At 47.5% G+C, this 23463-nt stretch overlaps 1 protein-coding gene across 1 annotated transcript in view; it reads right to left on the minus strand.

Moving 5' to 3' along the window:
• Nucleotides 1-23463, minus strand: part of TLL2 (tolloid like 2) — a 150650-nt gene that overhangs the window by 25839 nt on the left and 101348 nt on the right. Inside the window, exons 8-13 of the mRNA XM_016919000.4 lie at nucleotides 22707-22831; nucleotides 19888-20003; nucleotides 14758-14860; nucleotides 6732-6848; nucleotides 5422-5567; nucleotides 4734-4929 (exon numbers count right to left, since the gene is read on the minus strand). Coding sequence (XP_016774489.4) covers nucleotides 4734-4929; nucleotides 5422-5567; nucleotides 6732-6848; nucleotides 14758-14860; nucleotides 19888-20003; nucleotides 22707-22831 — 803 coding nt within the window. The remainder of the gene's footprint in view (nucleotides 1-4733; nucleotides 4930-5421; nucleotides 5568-6731; nucleotides 6849-14757; nucleotides 14861-19887; nucleotides 20004-22706; nucleotides 22832-23463) is intronic.

The following is a 23463-nucleotide window of genomic DNA, read 5'->3' on the forward strand; positions in this document are numbered from 1 at the left end:
CTTGCTGCCAGCCAGTATGCTCTGAGAAGGCTGCCATCTGGCACCAGAATCAGGTACAGAGGCCAACTGGCACCCTGGCCAGGATCAGGCGCCAGCTGGGCCCTGGGCAGAGCACCTGCCAATTGGCACCAAGGCAAGAGCTTCTTTGGCTTGCTCCAGCTCTTCTGCTGGGCCTTTGAGCTCCTCTTCCAGCTTCTTTCACTGGAGAAGTTCTGACACACGTGCTAGGTACGTTGTGTTCACAGAGCATCTGAATGATGGCCTTGTTGGGAAAAGGCTGGGCTGGGGAAGCTGGCTGGGTACAGTCTCCTGACCTGCGCTGTCTGATACGGCAGCCCCCAGCCACATGTGGCTACTGAGCACCTGAAACGCAGCTGGTCCAAGTGGCGATGTGCCATGAGTATAAAACACATGCTGGATTTCCAAGACTTAGTGTGAAAAACATAAGATCTCTCACTAATATTGTGTATATTGATTACATATTAAAATGATATTATTTTGTACAATAAATAAAAATATCATTGAAATCAATGTCACTGGTTTCTCCTTTTTTGTAAGGCAGCTGCCAGCAAATTCAAGGTCACCTATGTGGCTTCTGGTTGTGCCTCACATCCCATTTCTGTTGGACAGTGTTGCACGAGGCTGTGGTCGCTCACCCACTCTTCTTTCAGAGAGTCTTGCAAGGGAGGCAGAGCAGGCAGCAGGATGCCCACTCCACCAGCAGGGAAACTGAGCCCCATTCATTCATCGATCTATCCATTCTTTCATTGCTCACTAGGTATTTACTGAGCCTACTGTGTGCCAAGCACTGGGACCACAGTGAGGAGCAAAGCAGGTATGGGCCGGTCGTAGGAAGGAAAGCTGATCTGCAAGAGAGCAAATAGCTAGTATGGAACATGGGACCAGCACCTCAAACTCCACTTGCAACGTCCAGAGCCCTTTTGCCTATACCCCTGTGGTATCGGGAAGGTAGAAAGGTGACCAGTGTCAGAATCAAATCACAAACACTAAGAAAAAATTCCACCCCCTTCACGTTCCTTCCCTGTGGCTTTCAGGTCTCCTTAGTGGAAACAGAGCGGATCGTGGAATCCTACAGATCCAGGTTCTAGTTCCAGCCCAGCCATGTTAGGAATTCAGCTTCCTCAACTGGAAAACGGGGGCAATAATAATTCCTACCAGGGGATTGTAATGAAGAAAAGTGAGATAACCTAGATCCTGGCACGTGGCCAGCATTCAGTAGCTGTCCTTTCCCTGACTTAATAGGTCTAGATGAGGTTTCTGTTAATCCTGATTCCTACTTTAAGATTCATGGTCAAGGTCAATGTTGTATATTTCTTCTTTTCTAATGTTGTTCTCTGCAGTTGTTTTAACCATAAAAAAGTCAAGCTGGGCCTGTGCACTAAGTTACTTTGGGTGGGCCTTAGTCCACACTTTGACAGGCATCTGAAAAGATGTTTGCAAATTGAAATGCCCTCCAAGTAGGACACTGGGTAACCTGGGCCCCGTCACAGACTGAGTCTCACAGCCTCCACCAAGGTCCACACCCACACAGCAATGTCATCGCGCATTTGCTGCTGATCTCCTTCACCACCTTGAGCACTTGAGGACAATCATTGTGTGCTTTCCTCGGCATCTCCAGCCCCAGCACCAACACATAGACTGATGAATGTTGAATGCACGCTAGATGGGGAGGAGGGAGAAGGTGGCGTCTTCTAACCAGCAAATGGAGCCAGCTATCATGGTTACTTGAGCAGGTCCAGGCACTTCCTCGGTCTCTTACAAACCAGTTTAGCATCAGAGAAATACCTTCCATTGCCCTGACTGGCATCTCCAGTAAGTTTTCCATAAAAGATTCAGGAGGTCCAGTTAAATTTGACTTTCAGATAAACCATCAATCACTTCTCAGCACAGTATGTGATATTTGGGACATATACTAAAAAAAAATCATTCTGTATCTAAAGTTCAAATGTAACTGGGCATCCTGTTTTTTTTTTTTTTAATTTCCTAAACCTGACAAGCCTAATCTCCAGCTTTAGCTGGTACTCTCAAAATTGTGCATTGCTGATCACCAGCAGCACCGGCAGTAAGGTGTGGATGGTCAGTGGTTACCAGTTATCCCCCTGGAATGGAGCCCCAGCACCCAGCTCACAGAACCTGCGGTGGAAGTCAGGGGAGGAGAAGGCCAAGGGGACTAGAATAAACAGAATTAGAATGACAACCTCATAATCATTCATGACATGTGGTAGGCAGAATAAGGCCTTCCAAAGCTGTCTACAGCTTGGCCTCTACAACCTGTGACTCTGTTACCTTAATGTAAGATTCTGCAAGTGTGGTTAAATTAAGGATCTTAATTAGGTGAAAGAAGGACTCTGCAGGTGTGGTTAAATGAAGGATCTTGGAGATGAGGAGATTCTCCTGGATTATCTGGGTGGGCTCAATGTCAACACCAGGTCCGTGTAAGGGAAAGAGGTGGAAGGAAGTTAGGGTCAGAAGGAGGAGATGTGCTGACAGGAGCAGAGGTCTGTGATGCAGCAGAGAGAATGTGGCATGAGAATGACACACTGGCCATTACTGGCTTTGACCATGGAAGGGGACCATGAGCCAAGGAATTCAGGCAGCTCCTAGAAGCTGGAAAAGGCAAAGAAATAGATTCTCCCTTAGAACCTCAAGAAGGAATGCAGCCCTGCCATCCCCTTGATTTTATCCCAGTGAGACCCATGTTAGACTTCTGACCTCCACAACTGTAGGATAATAAGTGTGCATTGTTTTAAGCCACCAAGCCTGTAGTAAATTGCTACAGCAGGAATAGGAAACCAGTCCATCACAATAGCCAGAAGAAATTGTCACATCGGTTTTTCCAGAAAGAATAACCACTTCAAAGGTTCCTTCCCTAGCAAAGACAATGAACGGGACTAAACACTACACTCGGTGTATTGACTTGCACTATTCCATTTTCTCCTGATGACAGCCTTGCAATCACCTGGCAGCATTGTCTCTCCAGTTAGAGAGACTGGAGCTTGTGCAACAGAAGCTGTGCAACTGGAGAAATCACGCAACTTGCTTGAGGCCACCCAGCCGGTGTCACTGCTGCCAAGTCAGACAGGGGCCACCCCAGGCTGGGAGACACCAGGCATGTGCAGGCTGGGCCAGGGTGGGATTGGGGCTGTGAATTTCCAGGCATCTCAACTAAGGCTGTCATATCTTCCCTGTGCAATCAGAAGCTGACCTGCTTTCAAAATACAAGTGCTGTGGCCTGGCTTTTTTTTTCTTTCTTTCTTTTTTTTTTTTTTTTGGCTTGAGAAAGAAGCAACTCAGTTTTGTCTCCAATCCTTCAGCGCCATCATGATTCTTCCTCTGCTGCTGTTTGGGTTTTGCTCTTCCCCGATACCTCAAAATAGGAAAAAATAACAGCCCCACCCCTTGTTTGTCACCTGCCAGCTTTTAAGTGCCTCCACAGCTGTCCTTTCTTTGGGGCTTCACAACAATTGCTTAGGTACAATGGGCAGATGTCCTTCTTCCTATTTTACAGAGAGGAAAACTGAAGCTTCAGTAAGGACGAATGGCTGCCTGCTCTGGGTGACATTGCAGAAGTGGGTTCTTTTGACACCCAGGCTGTTCACGTAGAACCTGGGAGAAGGTCTAAGATGGGGCAGAAGAGGAGAATGGAAGCAAGGGAGGGACTGGGATTTCTGTGCTGGCTCAGCCAGGAGTCCTAGGAGAGGAGGGAAGAGGAGAAAGCAGGCTCTGGGCAAGCACAAGTTGTAGGGGGGCTGGGGAAGTGGGGTCACTGATTAAGGGGCCACAGCAGCAGAGGACTGAATGTCTCTACTCAAGGGCTGCTGCTGTGCTCCTGGGCGCCCAGGCCCAATGCAGTGGGGAGCAGCCATGCTTCCCTCTTAGGGTGTGGTCTTCAGGGCTTTCAGGGGCCTGACCACAGAGAAGGAGGACCTGCCCATTCAAAGGAGGGTTGGAAGCTGGCTCTTCTGGGGCCAGGAAAGCTCGGTCTGCCCATGCCATTCTGGGCCTGGTTCCATCAGGACCCTACAGAGCAGCAGGTCCCCAGGGCAACACGGAAATTTGTTCCCAGAGTGCCACCCCTTATTCTCCTCCTGACCCCGATCATGTGGGGGTAAGCATGTAGTCTAGGGGCACTGATGTTCCAGGAGCTGAACACCTGGGTTGCCTCTCTGGCCCACATCAAGGAATAGTAGCAATGTTGTAGAAAGAGTTTGAGCTTAGGAATTAGGCCGACTGAATTAGATCCCCGATCTGCCACTTAACTACCTGCATGATCCTGAGAAGCCCTGCCCAGCCCTGATCCAAATCTAACTAACTCACAGGGTTATTTGGGGAATTAAATGACATTATGTAAGTCAAATACCTTACACAGTTCTTGGTACACAGTAGGTGATCAATTAATGATAGCTACTATCCAAATATTTGCTGTTATTCCATGCTCAGTTTCACTACCGTGTAGTTTGCCCTTGTAAACTTATTAGATCTAATTTCCAAGTACAGAACTTTCTATCGTGTGGAAGCCAAGGCTGAGCCTGCTCCTGATCAGTTGGGAACTCTGCTCGGGGCTCACACCCAGCTCTGAAATGCATCGCTGCCTTTTCTCTGCAGGGAGCCTTGTTTGGTGGTAAGCTTCCATATGGTTTTGTGTGTCTTAGGCCAGGGGGAGCAATATTTCTTCTTGTGCCTAAAAGTGGAAACAAACTGCTAATTCATACCCTTGAAAAAATTGGCTGCAAAGCCCGCTTTATTGATAGAGCCATCGGACACAAACTTCATCCACAGTCTGTTGGAGCTCGATTTCACATCCTCCGGCTTCTCATAGCCACAAAAGTGGCCGATCAGGGCACTCTCTCCCGTGGGGCCATCCCGGACTTCCAGGTAGTCATATGCACAGCTGTCGTGCCTTTCAATCTAAAGGAAGAAACAGAGGCAAGGTGGATGGCAGATGGTTCCGCTTTAAGGTTTTTGATTTAAGAAGAGAACCCAAATATCACTCTCAAAATCTAACCAAGAGGCCAAAGGACCCAAGTGTGTCCCAGGTCTCTCCATGCTGCTTCCTAGTTCGCTCCTTACTTGCAGAAGTCAAGGGTGAATCAAACTGAGAAGAGTCTAAGAGGATAAACAGAGAAGAACAATTCTACCAAACTTCCCTGGATCCCATCCTGAATTTTCACTTTGATTATTATTCTCAACCTCTCTTACTGCCCTCAGAAAGGTGGCAAACCCCATTTCAAAGCCTGCATAGATGTTGATGTCAGATGTCCGGGCACAATTCACCATGGGCTTGAGAATAGCCTCTTAGGTTCCTGCTTTTAGCCAAAAATGAAAACCCATCTTTACAGAGTGGAGGATGTCTACCAAAAGTTGCCGTTTCCTTGGGAAGCCGGTCTGAGCAGCACTCACCTCAAAAGCTTGGAAGGTAAGTCCCACGTGAAACCCCTCTGAAACCATAATCCTCCAGACACATTCCTTGGAAGGTCTGTAGTCATCCGGATAGTTGGGAGATTGAATCTGACCGGCATCTTTGTTAATGTCTCCCCCGCAGGTAGCTTTAGAAGGAGACATCAGGAGAGGAAGACCGGGGCCCTGGTCAGATCTTAGGAAGGAAGGTTGGGGAGGCGGGGGGAACAGCGCTTGCCACCACTAGGTGGCTCCGCTCACCAACATTTTCATCTCCAGCCCACAAACACCGCGCCTCCAGAAAGGCACGATTGCATTTGTCTTTAACTCTGAATTTTTTTCATATAAAGAAAAAACCACATAAAGCAGTGGTTCTCTACCTTCGCTGTGCATGAAAATCGCCTGGGGGAGTTTGCAAACTGTGGAAGCTGGGGCCACACCCCCCAGAGGTTCTGATTCCAGTGGGTGTGGGGGAGCGCTGCGTAGCCTTGAAGTTCCCCAGGTGATTCAAGGTAGAGAGTACAGGACCGCTGGTAGGAAAGGACCCGTGCGCGCACACGTGCACACATGCGCACACATGCACATTACTTATTTTACAAAGACAAAACTTTGGCCTCTCTAAAATTGTAATAATTTAAGGCCAACGGACCCTTGGTAATGTAAGGCCAAAGGACCCTTGGTAATTTTCTGGTAGTTTCCCCCCCCCCCTTTTTTTTTTTTTTTTTTTTGGCAGAGGGTACGGTGGGGTGGGGAATGAGCCAGAGAAGCTCAAGACATAGAAGAAATAGAAGCACCATCGCCTGGTGGCAGCTGCCTACAGCCCAGACCTATTGGTTCCCTCTACTCAGCCACCAGGGTAGCCTCAGAGGCCCTTTTAAGAAACGCAGTTGGAAATTCCTTGATGTTGCCCAAAGTCTTCTTTACACAAAGGAAACAAACAGAGGCCCAGAGAGGTCAGATTCTTTGCTTAGGCTCACACAGCAATTCAGAGGTTGCTATCATTTCCACAGGGTTCTAGATCCCCCCAATACCATCCTGTATGGGGGAAGCTGACTCCTCAGCTGGCCTGGAATGAGGGTTGAGCAGGATGGCGTCAGAAGGATGGCACCACTTCTGAAGTGGGCACAGCTGGCCTCTGCTTCCAGAACGTTGTGGGAGGGGCTGTGGAATCCTCTGCTTGCCCCCTGCGGTGGCTGCCCCCACCCCCATGGCTCTGGCCTGGAGTGTCTGGGCTGGGAGAGGGACAGTGGGCTGCCTGGGAAGGACAGAGCTTATGAGGGGCCACCGAGCGGCTGCTTTCACCACGCACAAACCTTCGTACACTGCAAAGAAGCCCTTGCCCAAGATGTTGCTGCTGCTGCGGAACTCCACCCAGAGCCGGCTGTCCGTGGAGACGAGGGGCTCCGGGATCTTATCGCCACAAAACCTGCCTGGAAAGTGGAAAAAGAAGCAGTTAGGAGCCCTGGGGACAGCAAGGAGGCACTGGCTTCAGGCTAGGAGGAAGCTGAGGTTCTTCACACGTGGTTTGAAGTGAGCAATAACCCTGGCTGGGACAACTTATCCTGTAGCACACACAGGATCAAAAGATGGGATTGGAAGAGTCACACAATAATGTGTGACTTAATTCTTTTTCAGGCTGACTTCAGGAGAATTCCAAATTCCCATCAAAGTATCCAGAGAAGAGCCCAGGCAGCCTCTCCCCTGCCGAGGGGTGTTGCTGAGGCTCTGAAGGTGAGGCAGGGGAAGAATGGTGAGAGAATAGAGCAGATTTCCTTTCCTGGTATTTCCTGTTGCATGTATACCCTTCCCTTTTGGGGGCATTAGACATCTGCTTTCCTTGACTTGGGAAGGGATGCCAGGGAAAACACAGCAAAGAAATAAAGCCATCTTGGCGTTTACATTTCACAAGCCTAGTTGCAATAGCAAAGATTTGGAAGGATGCACCGTATTTTCCCCCATCCTGGTAGCCGTAGGAGGGTTCCTAGGATGGAGGAGTGACAGGACTAGCGGGAGAGCAGCAGGGGGCCCCTAAAAGGACCCATTCCCCATCTCACCTTGAGAAAGAGATCCCAGGTAGGTTTAAGAATCTAAGAGAAGCAGAAAACTGTGTCCTCAGTCCTTGGGCAGAGTCCAGAGTGGCAGCAAGACCCTGGATTCCCCTGTTGTGCCCACCCGCCAAGGTCAGCATAGAAGTGTCTATGTGATTGTCCAGACATTTGGCCATGAGACAGGCATGCAGAGCTCTTCAGGCAAAGTGTGGCAGGATGGCAGCAACATGATTCCAGGCCCAAGAGGGGGATGGAAGTGACTTTCCCACAGCTGAGAGGATTAGGGGAGCCATAGAATGTCTCCCAAGCTTCTGGGGGAATGTAGACCTGCACCATTCTGAACTGGCCTAGGGTTGATAAAAGGAGGAAGCCCAGTAGCCTGTATCTGGACAGAGGACTCATTGGTTAGGGATGAGAACATCCCAGCAATGCCAGTCAGGGTGGCAGGATAGATGCCCCCCGCCACCACCATGCCTTGGCATAAACTATGCCCCCAACCAGGACATACAAATTGACCAAAACTGAAAACACAAATTGACCAAAATCAAGTCCCTACTACCTGATGGAAAGGGGGATCATCATAGACAAACTTTTGTTATCGAGAAAAAAAATAAATCCATTTGTATTTCTTAGACACTTGGGTGCATGGTCTGAAATCTGGAGCCTCCACAGAGGCCTGGTCTTCCCAGTACCTGGTCATTCTTGGCCATCTAATCCCTACTGCCACGTCAGGATGGCAGCCCAGGGCGAGGTGGGAGACGGGTTCATCTTTACTGAATGGTTCAGAACACAGGCCAGCCATGGTCTATTTGGACTGGAAGACCATGGTTCTACCAAGCACCTACTGCATGAGTCACTCGGAGAATGTATTTAGCTTTGGGGGGCAATGGGGAATGGGAAGTGGCTGCTAATGAATATGGGTCTTCTTTTGGAGTGATGAAGATATTCATTTTTTTTTTTTTTTTTTGAGACAGAGTCTTGCTCTGTCACCCAGGCTGGAACACAATGGCGTGATCTCAGCTCATTGCAGCCTCGGCCTCCCAGGTTCAAGGGATTCTCCTGCCTCACCCTCCCAAGTAGCTGGGACTACAGGTGCGTGCCACCACGCCCAGCTAATTTTTTATATTTTTAGTAGAGATGGGGTTTCACCGTGTTAGCCAGGATGGTCTCAATCTCCTGACCTCATGATCTGCCTGCCTCAGCTTCCCAAAGTGCTGGGTTTACAGGCATGAGCCACCGCGCCTGGCTGTGATGAAAATATTCTAAAATTGATTGTGGTGACACAACTCTGAGCATGCTAAAAACCATTGACTGGTATACTTTAAATGGTGAATTGTATGGTCCAGAAATTATATCTGAATATTTTTTTAAAGTCCAATTCACAGATATGTCACGGGTACTCTTACTGCCAGTGCTATGTTAGGCAGTGGACAAACCACGTGAGGCTATGAGCAGGTGAGGTTAGGGGAGGAGTAAAGGCCACTGTAGGCATCTCCTAAGGGCCAGCTGTGTTGTACATGGTTTGGGGAAACATGGGGATAAAGGCTGTTAATCTCCTCTGCTTCCTTCCAATTCTGACCACCTGTAGCCTTTTGGATTTGGGGAGATTAATATTAAGTGAGATGAGATGAAACTCCTGCCAAGAATTTGGCAAGAAAAAATCCACCAGAAGCCTCTAAATTTCCAGTAATGGTTTCTCTGGCACGGCCAATTAGTGTCAAGTGATTTTTGGAAAATGACAGGCAAGCCTGGGGAAGTACTGCTTACCAATGAGGACACAGAGCAATTAGACAGTGCCGGTTCACAAAAGGAATTCCTTCTTAGCCTAGCCCAAGTTTCAAATCCAAGTTTCTCCTTTAAAACCCAGCTGTCACAGCCACTGAGGCTTGTTTCCAAAAGAGAGGGAGACTTTCACTGCCTCGTCTCCTAAGGACCTAAGCAGATGAGATGAACCACGCACCACCCAAGGGCCATTAGACAGCCTGTCTCTGCTGAGTACTCGGCAGGAGGCAGGAATTGCAGCCTGAGGTATATTTTACTGCCTTGGCAAAACTAGACTTCGTAGAACAAATTACAAATTATTCCTAAGCACTCTCCCCAAATCACTTTGTCACTCTTAACTAGAATCCTCTACTTTGTCCCTTAACTGATGTCTCAGTGTTCTCATCTTCACCATAATGGTTCTAATAAAAGCCCCTTTTTTATTGACTATGTCTATGCCAGACACTGTCCTAAGCACTTTACATGGATTATCTCATTTCATCCCAATACTCTCTGAATTAGGTACTATTATTAATCCCACTTCACAGACGAGAAAACTGAGAGTCAGAGAATTTAACTCTCAAAGCTGTAAGTAAGAGCAGGATTTGAACCAGAGCAGTCTGAGACCTTCATCATCAGTATCACCTTCTTCATCATCACCACTACTACCATCAAAAAAAAAAACCTTCACTGACTGAGGCACAGTTCTGAACATTGTACAATTTTGGATAGATAGACATCAAATCTACTCTCTAGTAATGTAGATGTCATCCCCATTTCCCAGTTTGGAAACAGACAAGTAGGAATGAAGATCAAAGCCTCAAACCATAAAGCAATTCTGTGGAAATGCCAGGCTTGGCTGTTTGACTCACTGCATCATTTCTGCTCATTTGGGAGGCTGCCCCTGGCTAGGGAGCCTGAGTAGCCGGGCCACACGACACTGATCGGCCAGCCTGGCCTTTCTGAACTTCCCTCTCCCTATTTCAGGGAAAGAGGGAAAAAGGGCTTTTGTGTGCATTGTGGTGATACAGAATGCCCAAAGACAGTTTTGCATACAAAAGTGCATTGTTAGAGTAATTCCTCTAACAGAAATAAGGGAGGGAATCCAATTTACAGGACAGAATTTAAGATCACTGGATGAGCTCTCTCTGCAGCCAACTTCCTCCCCTCTTTAGGTGCAATATCATAAGTGACCCCCAAAACTGACAAACCAATTTGATATCTTTAACCAGCCATGAAATGTTCTCAATCGACTTTTCCCTTTAATCACTATGTGAAAACCTGGGTGTCGAAAAATAGTCTCCTTCCAAGGAGACTAAGCAGGCTGGAGAGAAACTGGACTAGAGAAAAGGTGTCAGATTCCTGCACTGAAATCCGGTTCCTGGATTTAGAGGAGGAGTTTAATAAGGATATCAAGAAGAGGAAATGCAGATGAGGACACTACAAGTGGGCTCCATGGGGAGTCATAAAGGGTTCATTCATAAAAAGTTATGCGTCCATTATGCCTGGATTTTCACACACTGCCCTGGGAAAAAATGCGACGCACAGTTTTCAGAGCAAGATGCATACTTTCACAATCCACCCTAATCCGCTCTCCCTCCTGCCAAAGGGGCATTGACCTGCCTTCTCCCAGCAGATTTCATGGCACTGACCCCTCCCAGGGACCAGCTCGGCCGACACAATGCACTTGTTCCAAACACAAAAGTTCACTAACAACTGCATTTGGAAACATCAGAGCAGGCCAAATAGTTGGCAAAGGAGAACTGCAAATGAAGAATGACGGTTACAGGCACTGGCACTCTACACACACACACACACACACACACACGCACACACACAGTAAAAGTGGGTAAAATATGAGCCAAAAAAAAAACACCTCAAAACAAAAAACAAAACAAAACAAAAACCATCACCACCACCAACAAATGGCAAAAGTCCCAATTCATTAATGAAATGTAGCCAGAAATACCAGGATCTATAATGAGAAAATCTTGTTTCAAGTTCAAGAAAAAGGAACTCCTGGAAATCTCTCTGCCTGTGCCCATTCTCAGGAACGTGCCTTGGCCCTCTCTGGGGAACTTCAGTAACAGACAGCTTCCTCCTCTTAAGCCTTTAAATCTATCCCATTCCTGGGAGGTGGGGGTAGAGAGTTGCCAGATTTAGCAAACAAAACTCAAGGAAGCCCAGTACATTTGAATTTCGGATAAACAACAAATAATGTATTTTATCTGGCACCCCTTGGGTTCAGCAGTCACCTCTCCCCTTCACCAGGACATCAGAATTCTGGTCTGATCTCAGCCACTAACTGTGTGGACTTTGAGTTAGTCCACACTTGGGGAGCTTGGTTTTCTCATAAAAGTGTGGGATTAAGTGACTGTAATGTCTCTGCCAGGTTGCAGGGTCTGTGATCCGATGTTCTCACGAAACTCCTCCCACATAGCTCTTTTAATTATTTCATTATAGACACCTGAATGTGTTCTTACAAAAGATTCAAACAATGGAGAAGTATACAAAACAAAATTTGAAGCTGCCCACCACCTCCGCGCTTCCTTCCTCAGAGGTAATCACCTTCAGCAGTTAGATGGGCATATTTGTGGTCCTTTCTACATTTGTGGTACTAGATTTGGGCACATGCCCTTTTATATAAAGGTAAATAGGATCATTCTCTGACCCAATTTGTGGGGATTCCAATTCACAGTCTCCCAGGAATCTGTATTCATAGAAATCTTCCCAGGAGGTTCTGATGTCCAGCCAGGTTTGGGAACCTCTGCTACTGGGAATCCAGCCCTCTGTCTTTTGCCACAAGCAAACAGTGCTACCTGTAAAGCCAGACCCTCCTTCTGGCTGCTGGAGAGCGCCATGCCTGCTCATAGTAGGCAGGAAACAGAAATCCAGGCAGGCATCCTCCGCCCTGCCACTGTGGGGCGGACTCCACTGGTCCTGCAGTAGACGTGCTCCTGTCCGTGCTTGGCCTGGGGATCACTTTCTTCGCTTGTCTACCTGGACAGCTGACTACCTGACTGACTTCTTCTAATGCTGGCAGCCTGGGACCCCTCAGTCATACGAAAGATTAATGTCTGCCAGGCTACCTTGAGTCCAGCCAACCCCTCTGTCCAGCCTCTTCTGACCTACCTCAGCCTTGGCTCCCCAGAATCTGGCATGAAGTCAGGGCTCGGTCTAGCAGTGACACCCCACAGTTTAGCCCTCTCCCTTCTTTCCTATCTCCATCTTGGCCAACCACCCGATACCAGCTCACTCTCAGGCTCGTCAGTTGCAGCATAACAAGTTGGGCTTTCTGCTCACATGAATATGTGCCAGGGACAAAGTCCTCACTGAGCGCTTAGACTTGTCCAAGCCAGAGCCCACCCTACAGACCCCTCTACGAGTGAGGACAATACACTCTCAGCTGAGACCCTCCCATCTGGCTCCTGGTCACTTCTGCCTGTCTCACCAGCTCCACCACGGCTGCCATTCCTGGGCTGAATGAGTCCTAGTGTCTACTCCCGAGACACTGCAGCCACTGGTCCTCTAGGCAAGGCTAACCTCCCCTGTCATCCACGAGAGATGTAGGGAAAAGAAAGAGAGATCAGACTGTTACTGTGTCTATGTAGAAAGGGAAGACAAAAGAGACTCCATTTTGGAAAAGACCTGTACTTTAAACAATTGCTTTGCTGAGATGTTGTTAATTTGTAGCTCTGCCCCAGCCACTTTGCCCCAGCCACTTTGACCCAACCTGGAGCTCACAAAAACATGTGTTGTATGAAATCGAGGTTTAAGGGATCTAGGGCTGCGCAGGACGTGCCTTGTTAACAAAATGTTTACAAGCAGTATACTTGGTAAAAGTCATCGCCATTCTCTAGTCTCAATAAACCAAGGGCACAGTGCACTTCTGCCCTTGAAAGCGGGGTATTTTCTCCCCATGTGATAGTCTGAAATATGGCCTTGTGGGATGAGAAAGACCTGACCGTCCCCCAGCCCGACACCCGTAAAGGGTCTGTGCTGAGGTGGATTAGTAAAAGAGGAAAGCCTCTTGCAGTTGAGATAGAGGAAGACCACTGTCCCCTGCCTGCCCCTGGGAACTGAATGTCTCGGTATAAAACCCGATTGTACATTTGTTCGATTCTGAGATAGGAGAAAAACTGCCCTGTGGTGGGAGGCAAGATATGTTTGCAGCAATGCTGCCTTGTTATTCTTTACTCCACTGAGATGTTTGGGTGGAGAGAAACATAAATCTGGCCTACGTGCACATCCAGGCATAGTACCTTCCCTTGAACTTAATTATGACATAGATTATTTTGCTTACATGTTTTTTGCTGACCTTCTCCTTATTATCACCCTGCTCTCCTACTACATTCCTTTTTGCTGAAATAATGAAAATAATAATCAATAAAAACTGAGTGAACTCAGAGACCGGTGCCGATGCAGGTCCTTGGTGTGCTGAGTGCCGGTCCCCTGGGCCCACTGTTGTTTCTCTATACTTTGTCTCTGTGTCTTATTTCTTTTCTCAGTCTCTCATCCCACCTGACTAGAAATACCCACAGGTGTGGAGGGGCAGGCCACCCCTTCATCTCTGGGGTGAACTAAGCTTTCTTGTTACACCACCTGCCCACTGTGTCTCACTCAAAGCTCTAAGCTAACTTTCCATGGGTGAGTTCATGCCCTGTTCATCTCACCAAAACAATACACGCTCATCATAGAAAAACTGGAAAATATAGCTAAACCAAGAACAACAGAATACATTTAAAAAATACTCTATCACCCTGAAATAACCAGTGTGTTATTTATGTATATTTATATTTTTACTTGAGATTTATATTGCAGATCACAAAGTGGTGTCTTCTAGTTAATTCAGCCTGTACACATGTTTTAAGTCATTTTGGTTTGAATAATTTTGGACAGGATATTTGGTGTTCAGTTCACCACACTCCCCCCACCACTCCTTATTTTATTACACAAATCCCATCTCCTTCACTTACATGTTATCCTTGAAGCCATCTACATTTGCAATGCCTGCATTATATATATATATATAAAATGCATAAATGTATTTTTTAATCAAAATGGAATCCTACTGCTTATTCTATTTTTGTCACATATTTTTTTGTGTGTAACAGTGTACCATGAACACCTTTCCATATCAGTAGTCAACTACAACTTCATTTTTAATGGCTGGGAAGTTTTCCATTAAAAAGATGGATCGTAATTTATTCAGCCAAACCCTACTGTTGAACATTTAAATTGCTTGCAATTTTTCCTGCTTCAGTGAACATCCCTGTAGCTAGAGCTTTGCACACTTCCTTAATTAGTTCCCTAGGATGAATTCCAAAAAGTGGAATTGCTGGGTCAAAGGGTATTCGCAGTTTTAAAAGCTTTTAACATGTGTGGCCAAATGGAGTGCTCAGAGTTTTACAATGACAGAGGACCTTGAGAGTTTCCTGTGACCGCTGTCAAGGTGGACCTTCCAGACATTAACAGCATCCCGGGGAACATCCCATCACTCCCCTCTTAACGGTGTCTAAAGTCCACTTACCCAAAAGGGGGGCTTTTCTCCAGTAACCATCCCGGACCTCCACGTAATCATACCAGCACAGTCGGCTTTTAAACAAATCCATGGATGTGAAGTTTAATACGATCTGTAAAGAATTACCATAAAGTGAGTTTTGGCAGCAAAGCCTGAGGAGTTTGGGAAGATATATCTTGCATACTGGTGTTCTCACGTTACCCTTTAGCATGCAGAACTCTCAGACCACGGTAGGAGTGTTGTCTCAAAAGCATGCTCACAGGAAACCTAAGGACATTAAATAATAAACCTTAAGCAGGATGGGGAGTAAACAGAAGGAGATGGGTCCTTCGGTTCTGTCTGGGGAATCACTTGAGCTTTTGAAGTCACTAGGTGGTTTACAGAAAGCGAGATGCATTAAAAAGACTGGCCAGGGCGCATGGAGACGGAGGATTTGGAAGGAGGTAAGGGGTCAGCGAAGTTCAGAGATACAAGAAGATCTTATAACATCATCAATCATTCCAAAGGGTCTGGGGTTAGCCCGAGTGCATCTGAACATCTCTGCGATCAACCTCCCCTCAGCCATGACCTCACTCTCCTGAGGTGTGGTGTGTCTAATGACCTTCCTACAGTTAGTCCATTCTTTCATTCACTCCATCATTGTTTGTTGACCACCTTCCGAGTGTCAGCCTGTGCTGGCCAATTGAGATAGAAAGATCAGTAAGACAGGGTCCTTTGCCTTTGGGGAGCCCAGAGAAGGGGGGAAAGGCAGATGGGCCAAGCCAATGAGAACACTATGGTATAAACACTGAAAAGAGAGGGATTGTCATGAGGAGCATCTTGGCAGCCCTGTCTGGACATCCCTGAGGTCAGGTAGTGGATGCTCCCATGGCCAAATAGGTGACTACTTAGTAGGGGGAAGGGGAGGGCTGGGTGGTCCCAGGGGCTGGGCCTCAGCACACAGGTACTGTACCTGTGAACTGGCTCTGGTGCCCCTGCAGCCCACCAGCTCGGGGCTGCCCTGGCAGATGGCCCAGAGCAGAGTTCAGATTTCCCCTGGCCTTTCACCCCCATGCAAGTTCCACTAAACCAGGTGCCTGTGGCTCCTCCCACTGTCCTGAGGCGCAGTGGCTTGTCTGGCCCAGGCTCACCTTTCCTCATGCCCCACATACCTGCTCCATCACGTCTCCACTCTTCCTCATCTCCAGCCCTGACCCAGCCCCTGCACCCCTGACTCTATTCGTTTTCCAACCCCGGAGGACTTTGCTCTCAGCAGTTCCTCTCTCTCCAGCATCTCCACTCACTGCCCCTCCACTAGCCACTTCTTTATATTCAAACAGCCCCAGGGGCCCTCTAGCTCTAAGTAAACCCTTAGGCTGGAAGGCTTCCTCAAAGGTTCCCATTCCCTCCCCACCAAATCTAAAGGACTGTTATTTGGCCTTGTGCCCCATGACCCCTCTGCCCAGAGCTTATCCTTTCTGGTTTTCACCACACTGGCCTATCTTCTCCCCACTGCTCTTGCTCCTCTGCCCTTCCCACTCCCTAGTAGGTGAGAGGACCTCCAAACAAAGCATTTCCTTTCCAGCCTCCTCCACTGTAGGAGATGCCATTGCCCCGATGGTCAAGGAGCCAAGCTTTGGTATTATCTTTCCTTCATCCTTACTGTTGATCCCCCATATCTGTTCAGCATCCATGCTGCAGCTCTTTTTAAGATATCCACATCCCTCCCCTCTAACCCCATCTTGCTCCTCCTGCCTCACCCCCTCCTGGATTGCTCCCACACGATTCCTGGACTCCTCCCTGCTGTGGCCCCATTTTTTCTACACACTGGGGCTTCTAGATCAATATTCCACTCATATCTCATGTTTACCAGACCCCTCCCAATCTTCCACTCATATATCATGTTGACCAAACCCCTCAGGAAACCTCAGTGGCTCTCTGTGCCCCCATCTCATGAATTAAATTCTGCTTACTTTCCACACCCCCAGAGCCTGTCCTGTGCAACCTGTTTCCCAGTGTTCCCTGACAGTCCCATGTCAGAGAAACCCTTCCCAGGCCTGCTCAAGTGTCCCCCTCCTCGAGCCTGTGTCTGATTGCCCTGATGAACACGATTGATCTTTGCCTCTTTGGAACACCCCACCCTCTGTCTTATAATGATTCTAGAGCCGGTGTCTTTAGATCTACCTAGATCTGGATTTGCTTCTCAGCTCCATCTACTAGCTCTGGAGTCTTGGGGAAATACTTGCCCTCTAGTTTCCTCATCTGTAACACAATACACACATCACTGTGCTATTGAGGGGACTGTGCGAGAAACCATATATAGAGTGTATATTGCTATGCCTGGCACACCATAGGCACTCGATAAATAGCAACTTAAAATACCAGGTAGTCCACATTGAGTGTACACTTAGCATACCACAACTAACACTAACCACACCTCGCAAGCTCCCCATCTTGATTAGTGTTGAGTGCCCATCCCTTCCCTTGGGCCCATCCCACCCAATGTTTTGTCTCAGGACAAATCACATCTTCCACAAAGCCCTGCGATCTCCTAGGAAACGAAGAGTCAGTGCCAGGAAAAAACAGGTCAGCTCACCTTCTGTCATTGTGTGTGTGTGCGCGCACGCGTGGGTGCATGCATGTGTGAGCATGTGCATGCATGTGTGTGTGCACAAGTGTGTGCGTGTGTGTGTGCATGTGTGTGCGCACGCTGTCACTCCTCTTTCAAACTAGACTGTGTTTTTCGACCCTACTTGCACATTAAAATCAACTTTGAAGCTTTGAAAAAGCTCATACCAAGCAAACACCCTTCCTTCCATTAAATCAGATTCCCTGGGAGTGGGGGGAGGGGGACCCAAAATAAACAGTCTTAAGACAGGGGTGTGCCTTAGATTTCTGTCCTATCCCACACCGTGCTCATATTCAGGTGGTAGAGCTTAGTAACACCTGTAAGCTGGTTGCACAATAATTCTTTAGCCTTTGCTTTTTTAAAATTACAGAAAGGAAATGTTAGTACAACTTCCTTGGTAACACATTCATGATCTGAATGAATGGGATAATTATTCAGGCTAATTATTTTAAGTACGTTAGTGAACCATAAAGACCATAGGGGAAAGAGGTGGTGAACAAGAGGTGATACTCGAATCAATCAAGTTTGCTAATTACTTGCAGCTCTGGGGAAAGCTGGGTGAAGCAGAAATGGAAATAATTGGTGCAGAAATTTCAATGATGTATATTCTCTCTGTCCCCAGTTAGCACTAATAATTAAGGCTTGATGAAGTTTACACAGTTCAAACATATCACACACCCTCTGCTGTGCAGAGCAGTTCAATAATTCAGAAATTACCAGACCTCTTCCTGTTCCCCCTTTCTGCCTCCCTCCTGTTAGCCTCCAGCAGGCACATGGATTTCACATCTACTCAAGGCAGACAGGTCTGGGGTCTCAGATACAAGATGACAGCCATACTTAATGTCTTAAATGCTTAGAGCCAAAGGAAGGATGTATACATGTGTGCCCACACATGTGCATTCATGTATGTATATAAATGCACGTTGAAATGTCTATCTACTAGCCTGGCCCCTTTGTGTAATAATATAAGATGATGGTCAAGCATTCAGGCTGTCAGAGTCCAATTGCCTGGGTTCAAATCCCAACTCTGCAACAAACTTAGAAGCCTTGGGCAAGTCCAATTCCTTACCTGTAAATAAGTATGGCAACAGCACCTATTTCACAAAGTTGATACGAGGACTAAATTAGATGATCCACATGATATGCTAAGGATAGTATCCAGTCTACAGAAAATGCTCACAATGGTTCCTAGTCATTTGTCCCTAGTTAGCACACTATGCTTAACTTGACATTTAGATGGACATTTTAAAAAGTTATAAATTAGAAATACCTGAAGGTTGGCTACAGGTGCCTGAAAAATTCCATCACACCCCACTGCCACCCCTAGCTGCAGGTTTTTCACTCAGCCCCTCATCCATCCACATATCCATTCAACAAATACTTGTCAGGTGACCATTCTGTGCCACAGACTGTGTGGAGTGCTGGGGCCCTGGGGCTGAACGATCTCCAACCTTAATGAGCTTAAGATTTAGAAGGGGGTCAAATAAACCAGTAGCGACTATACCGTGAGACATGCTATAACAGGTACAATTATAGAGAGCTCTGGGGACACTGGGGGTATCCCCTAACCTAGACCTAGGGAACAGGGTTTCTCTAAGATAGTTGCATCTAGTCTGAGACAACTTGAAGAACACTCAGATTTGTAGAGACATGTAGCAAAAAGATAAGCTTTGGAGAGCAAAACCTCAGTTCTCAGTTTCTAGTTCTGTATCTTACCTTGACTTTTGGCACTTTCCTTAATGTTCAAGCCTCAAATTCCTTATCCAGATAATGGATATAACAGTACGTGCCCTGCAGTAGGGTTGAAAACATACCACCCTTGGACCAGAGTGAAAGAGATCCTTGCCCTGGGCTCAGCTCTAGGGGGTCACGGAATCTTCAAGACTAAAGGGATGTGTCCACCCAGAGCTTGCCCAGGTCCTACGCCACACTCCAGGAATCCAGGAATTCCCTGTCCACACAGCTCTGAGCCCACTGCCAGGACATGCAAGGGCCTCTGCCCTGGATCCATCTTCTTGAGTGTAGACTGCATGCCTGGCCAGTCCATCCCGCTGGAGGGGCAGCCAAGGAGTGGCTGTTTGCAAAAGAGGAGTGTAAGATGCTTAGGGAAGTGGGCTGGGGTGTCAACAGGGATGTTCTTTAAGCCCCAAATGCTGAGACGGAGGCTGGGGGGAAGAACAGCCAGCTGTGGGCTGGCTCCCCGTGTCACCATCTTCCAGAGCAGCAATCCGAGGTGTCACAGAATTCTAAATTCTAGGATATTATAATAGTGTATTTGTTAAGGTTGGAAGGAACTGTGAGCTTGATTTATAACTCAGCGGATATTTAGTACATGCCAGCCTTCATTTGTATGGGTGAGACTGGTTGAGAAGTCCAGAAATAATGAACGTGCAGCAAAAGCACCATGCCTGGCATACAGTGGGTGCTTATAACCGAACAGCTGTTATTTTTACTATTAACAATAAGAACTCCTCCCACCTCACCCAACTCAAGGAGTGCCGTCCCATTTGCCAAGGGGGCTTCCCACCTACCTTTTCCCCTGGGGTGACCGAGATCCTCCAGACGCAGTGGGAGTAAGATGGGTACCCATTTGGGAAACCAGGTGCAGAAAAGTTTCCCGTTGTGTCCTGCAGGGTCTCCCCACACGCTGCACAAGCAAAATCACAACTGTGATGTGGCATATGCACCTCTCCCCGCCCAAGCAGCTCCTGCACGGGGCAGCGGAGCAAACATACCCCTTTGCCAGCCAAAGCCCTCGGAACAGGTTGGTGAGAAGTGTAGCAAGCAGATTGATGTTTTCTGGCTAACAAAAGCACAAGTAGGACCTAGGAGTCAAAAAGGAACGCCCAGGAATTTCTTCTGAGGCTCTCAGGACTGAACATGGCCTAGAGGTCATGAATCTTAGCTCTCTGGCCAGCTGTGTGGCTTGGGCAAGTTTCCTAGACTTGCTGGACCTTAGTTTTCTTATCTGTAAGATGGGCAGGACCTACCTGAGAGGGTTAGTGAAATCGTGTGCATTACATGAAATGGATCAGCTCAGTGCTTGGCACGTAGTGAGTGCTTCATATATAATGCCATTATTATTGCTAATAATAATATCGGTGGCAGAGAGAACATGAAAATGCAAGTAGAGGCCAGGCGTGGTGGCTCACGCCTGTAATCTCAGCACTTTGGGAGGCCAAGGCGGGTGGATCATTTGAGGTCAGGAGTTCGAGACCAGCCTGGCCAACATGGGGAAACCCCATCTCTACTAAAAATACAAAAATTAGCTGGGTGGTAGTGGCGTGCACCTGTAATCCCAGCTACTTGGGAGGCTGAGGCAGAAGAATCGCTTGAGCCTGGGAGGCTGGGAGGGGGAGAGTGCAGTGAGCCGAGATTGCGCCACTGCACTCCAGTCTACAGTCTGGGTGACAGAGTGAGACTCTGTCTCAAAAAAAAAAAAAAAAAAAAAAAGTGGAAGTAGGTAAGACAAAAAGAAAAAAATGTTTTGAAACTTATTTCAGCTGTTAGTTTAAATCTTTCCTCTTCTTTTTCTGCTACTCACTTCTGAAAGAACTATCAAGCAGTCAAGAAAACAAAAAAATGCAGAGGCACAGGGAGCTGGAATCTTCTATAGCAGGCTATTCTGCCCTTGAATGTTTGAGGGTTGGTTATGAGTCTAGAACCTAGTCTTTATGTATGTGAAAAGTATTTCCCCTAATTTGTCCTCACAAATGAAGGGTACCTGTATGAATCCTTGGAAACTACAGGTTTTGTATTTCTCTAATGCCTGGGGATTCAGACTCCAAAGACAAAGACACTGGTTTGCTGAGAGCCCCTCCTCTTATGTGGCCAACCCTAACATGTGGAGATCCAGCATCCTTAGGCATCTTTTCCTTACATGCAGTTCAACCTCTGCATGGCGACTGACTGAGCTTTCAGTTACTGCTCGGAACTACTGGAAGCTCCATATTTTTTGGAGCTGCAGGAAGGGATATGTGGAGAACTGCCCATTATCGGCCTCAGGAAATCCTGGATGTCGGGGCTTCAATATCACATTACTGAACAACTGCCAGGCATCATGAGGATTATGCCTGGCAGTCAACACCCCCAAGGGTTCCATGGAAATTATTTTAGAATAATCATCAACATTCTGCAAGAACAGATACATTACTGTGTGGCTCCATGGTATTTTGCTGTGAATCCTTTTGGGAAGTGAGCAGCATAAATGTTATAACTGAATAAATACGATGGCATTTCCCAGGGTATGCTATAAGGTTTCCCGTTCAATTCAGTAAGGTTATATGATATGTGTGTCCTGTATTTCAGCCCTAACACTCCCCCAGATGACTAATAGCTGGACGGACATATTTTCTAAAGTTTCTTGAGGAAGCAAGCCCCACACAGCCCTTTGCATCCCTCGGGTCCTGCTTAGTAAGGTAATGTGACAGCCCAGATTTTCTAAGATGGTCCTCACTTCAAATACTTCATCCCATGATCAAACTCTGTGTCTGGTTTCTAAGTTTGGGAAAGGCTATTGGTAATGGAACTTCCTTCTATCCTCCTAAAACCACTGAAATGGATTCTGACCCATCAGTAGTAAAAACTCAGCTGCCCTCACCAGTGCTTTACATTGAGGCTCAAGAGCTGAAAGGGGTCTAGAAGAGCTCAGACGGTGTGTGTATGATGATGCTGCTGAAGCCAAGGGGATGGAAGATAAACGGGACAAATCCAAGGGGAAGGAACGCTTCCAAACGGGCCAGGGAACAGGCATTTGCTCCAATCCCAGTATTGTCCCATCTTCAATGGCAGACTCCTGGCCACTGACCAGCACCTAGGATGGCCAGGAAAGCCCCAAGACCAAAGCAACAAGCTCATTAATAGCACTGAGACTCCCTCCACCTTGTAGCATTTGGGAAACTGACTTCCATCCTCCCAAAAGCATTCTCCCTCACTCTTTGTCTTCCTGCAAAATCCAGCTTGGTTCTTGTTTTCCCAAACCCACATCCCCTAGTCCCAGAGAAAGGAGAGGTGCTCTTACTGTTATGGGGCACACACTGCAGTACACCCCTATTTACTGTTGTTCTGTTATGCCTTCTTCCCCTTCTGGACACAAAGGCTTTGCCAGAGAAGTCTGAAGCCTCTCATGAAATTGCCAATGGACTCTAAAACCTATTATTCTCTTCACTGCCTGCTACCATGACACCATTTCACCTTTCTATACTGCCTAGCACCTCCTACCAGAAGGACACCAGAAATTAAAGCTGCCAAGGAATAGTCCCTTTAGGTCCCCCAAGTTGTTTTCCCAGCATAGGGACTGTGCTTTGGAGATGCTAGGGAGGTGCTGGCAGTCCCCACGGCTCATAGTTACCTGGGCATTTGTACAGCTTCCGGGCTTGAGCTATGTCTCCCTGACTGAGCCGCACACGCTGGCCAATGGTTGGCCTGACGCCATTGTCATCTTGACGGGGAAGGATGGTGTCTAAGAAAACTCCTCTACAGGAAGGAAAAAAGACAGAAAAAGAAAAGTCAAGGCCATCAGGCTGTCTGTGCTGGGATTTCTAGGCTTCATTCCCTTGCCCATAACCCCATCAACATTCCTGCCCCCTGGCCTGCCTCTCCCAGGCTGGCATGACTGAAGAGGTTTCCTTCGCTCATGCTAGCATTTTCACATTCCATCTCATCAGCTGCCTACTCGCTTTCCAGTGGGAAGATGACTCTGCCAAGTGTAAAAATATGCCCTAGTGCGGTAGCCCAGGGGCTTCCTTAGGGATGTGTCCTGAGCATTTTCATGAAGTCCTGACAGGTCCAGACCCTGGAGAGACCACGGTGTGAGTGGCGCCCCCTGCAGCTGTGCATTGGGAAGTACTGTGTGTAGTTAAGTCCTGGAGCCACCCCAGGGAGAGCTTGGGAACTGGTCCAATGTGAGACTCTCAGGGGCTGGTCAGCAAGTGCAGGTTGATGAATTGGTGATCCCAGTTTGGAGGCCCTGCTGGTAAGAGGGAAATCAGATGGAAAATGAGATAAATGCAGAGAACAAGAAGTAGTGAAAAAAGCCCTGGACTAGAGATTTCTACACTAGGCCTGCGTGTGCTTGGACAAGACCCTTCCCCTCTCTGAGCCTCTCT

Source organism: Pan troglodytes, chromosome 8, assembly GCF_028858775.2.
Source record: "Pan troglodytes isolate AG18354 chromosome 8, NHGRI_mPanTro3-v2.0_pri, whole genome shotgun sequence".
Taxonomy (NCBI): Eukaryota; Metazoa; Chordata; class Mammalia; order Primates; family Hominidae; genus Pan; species Pan troglodytes.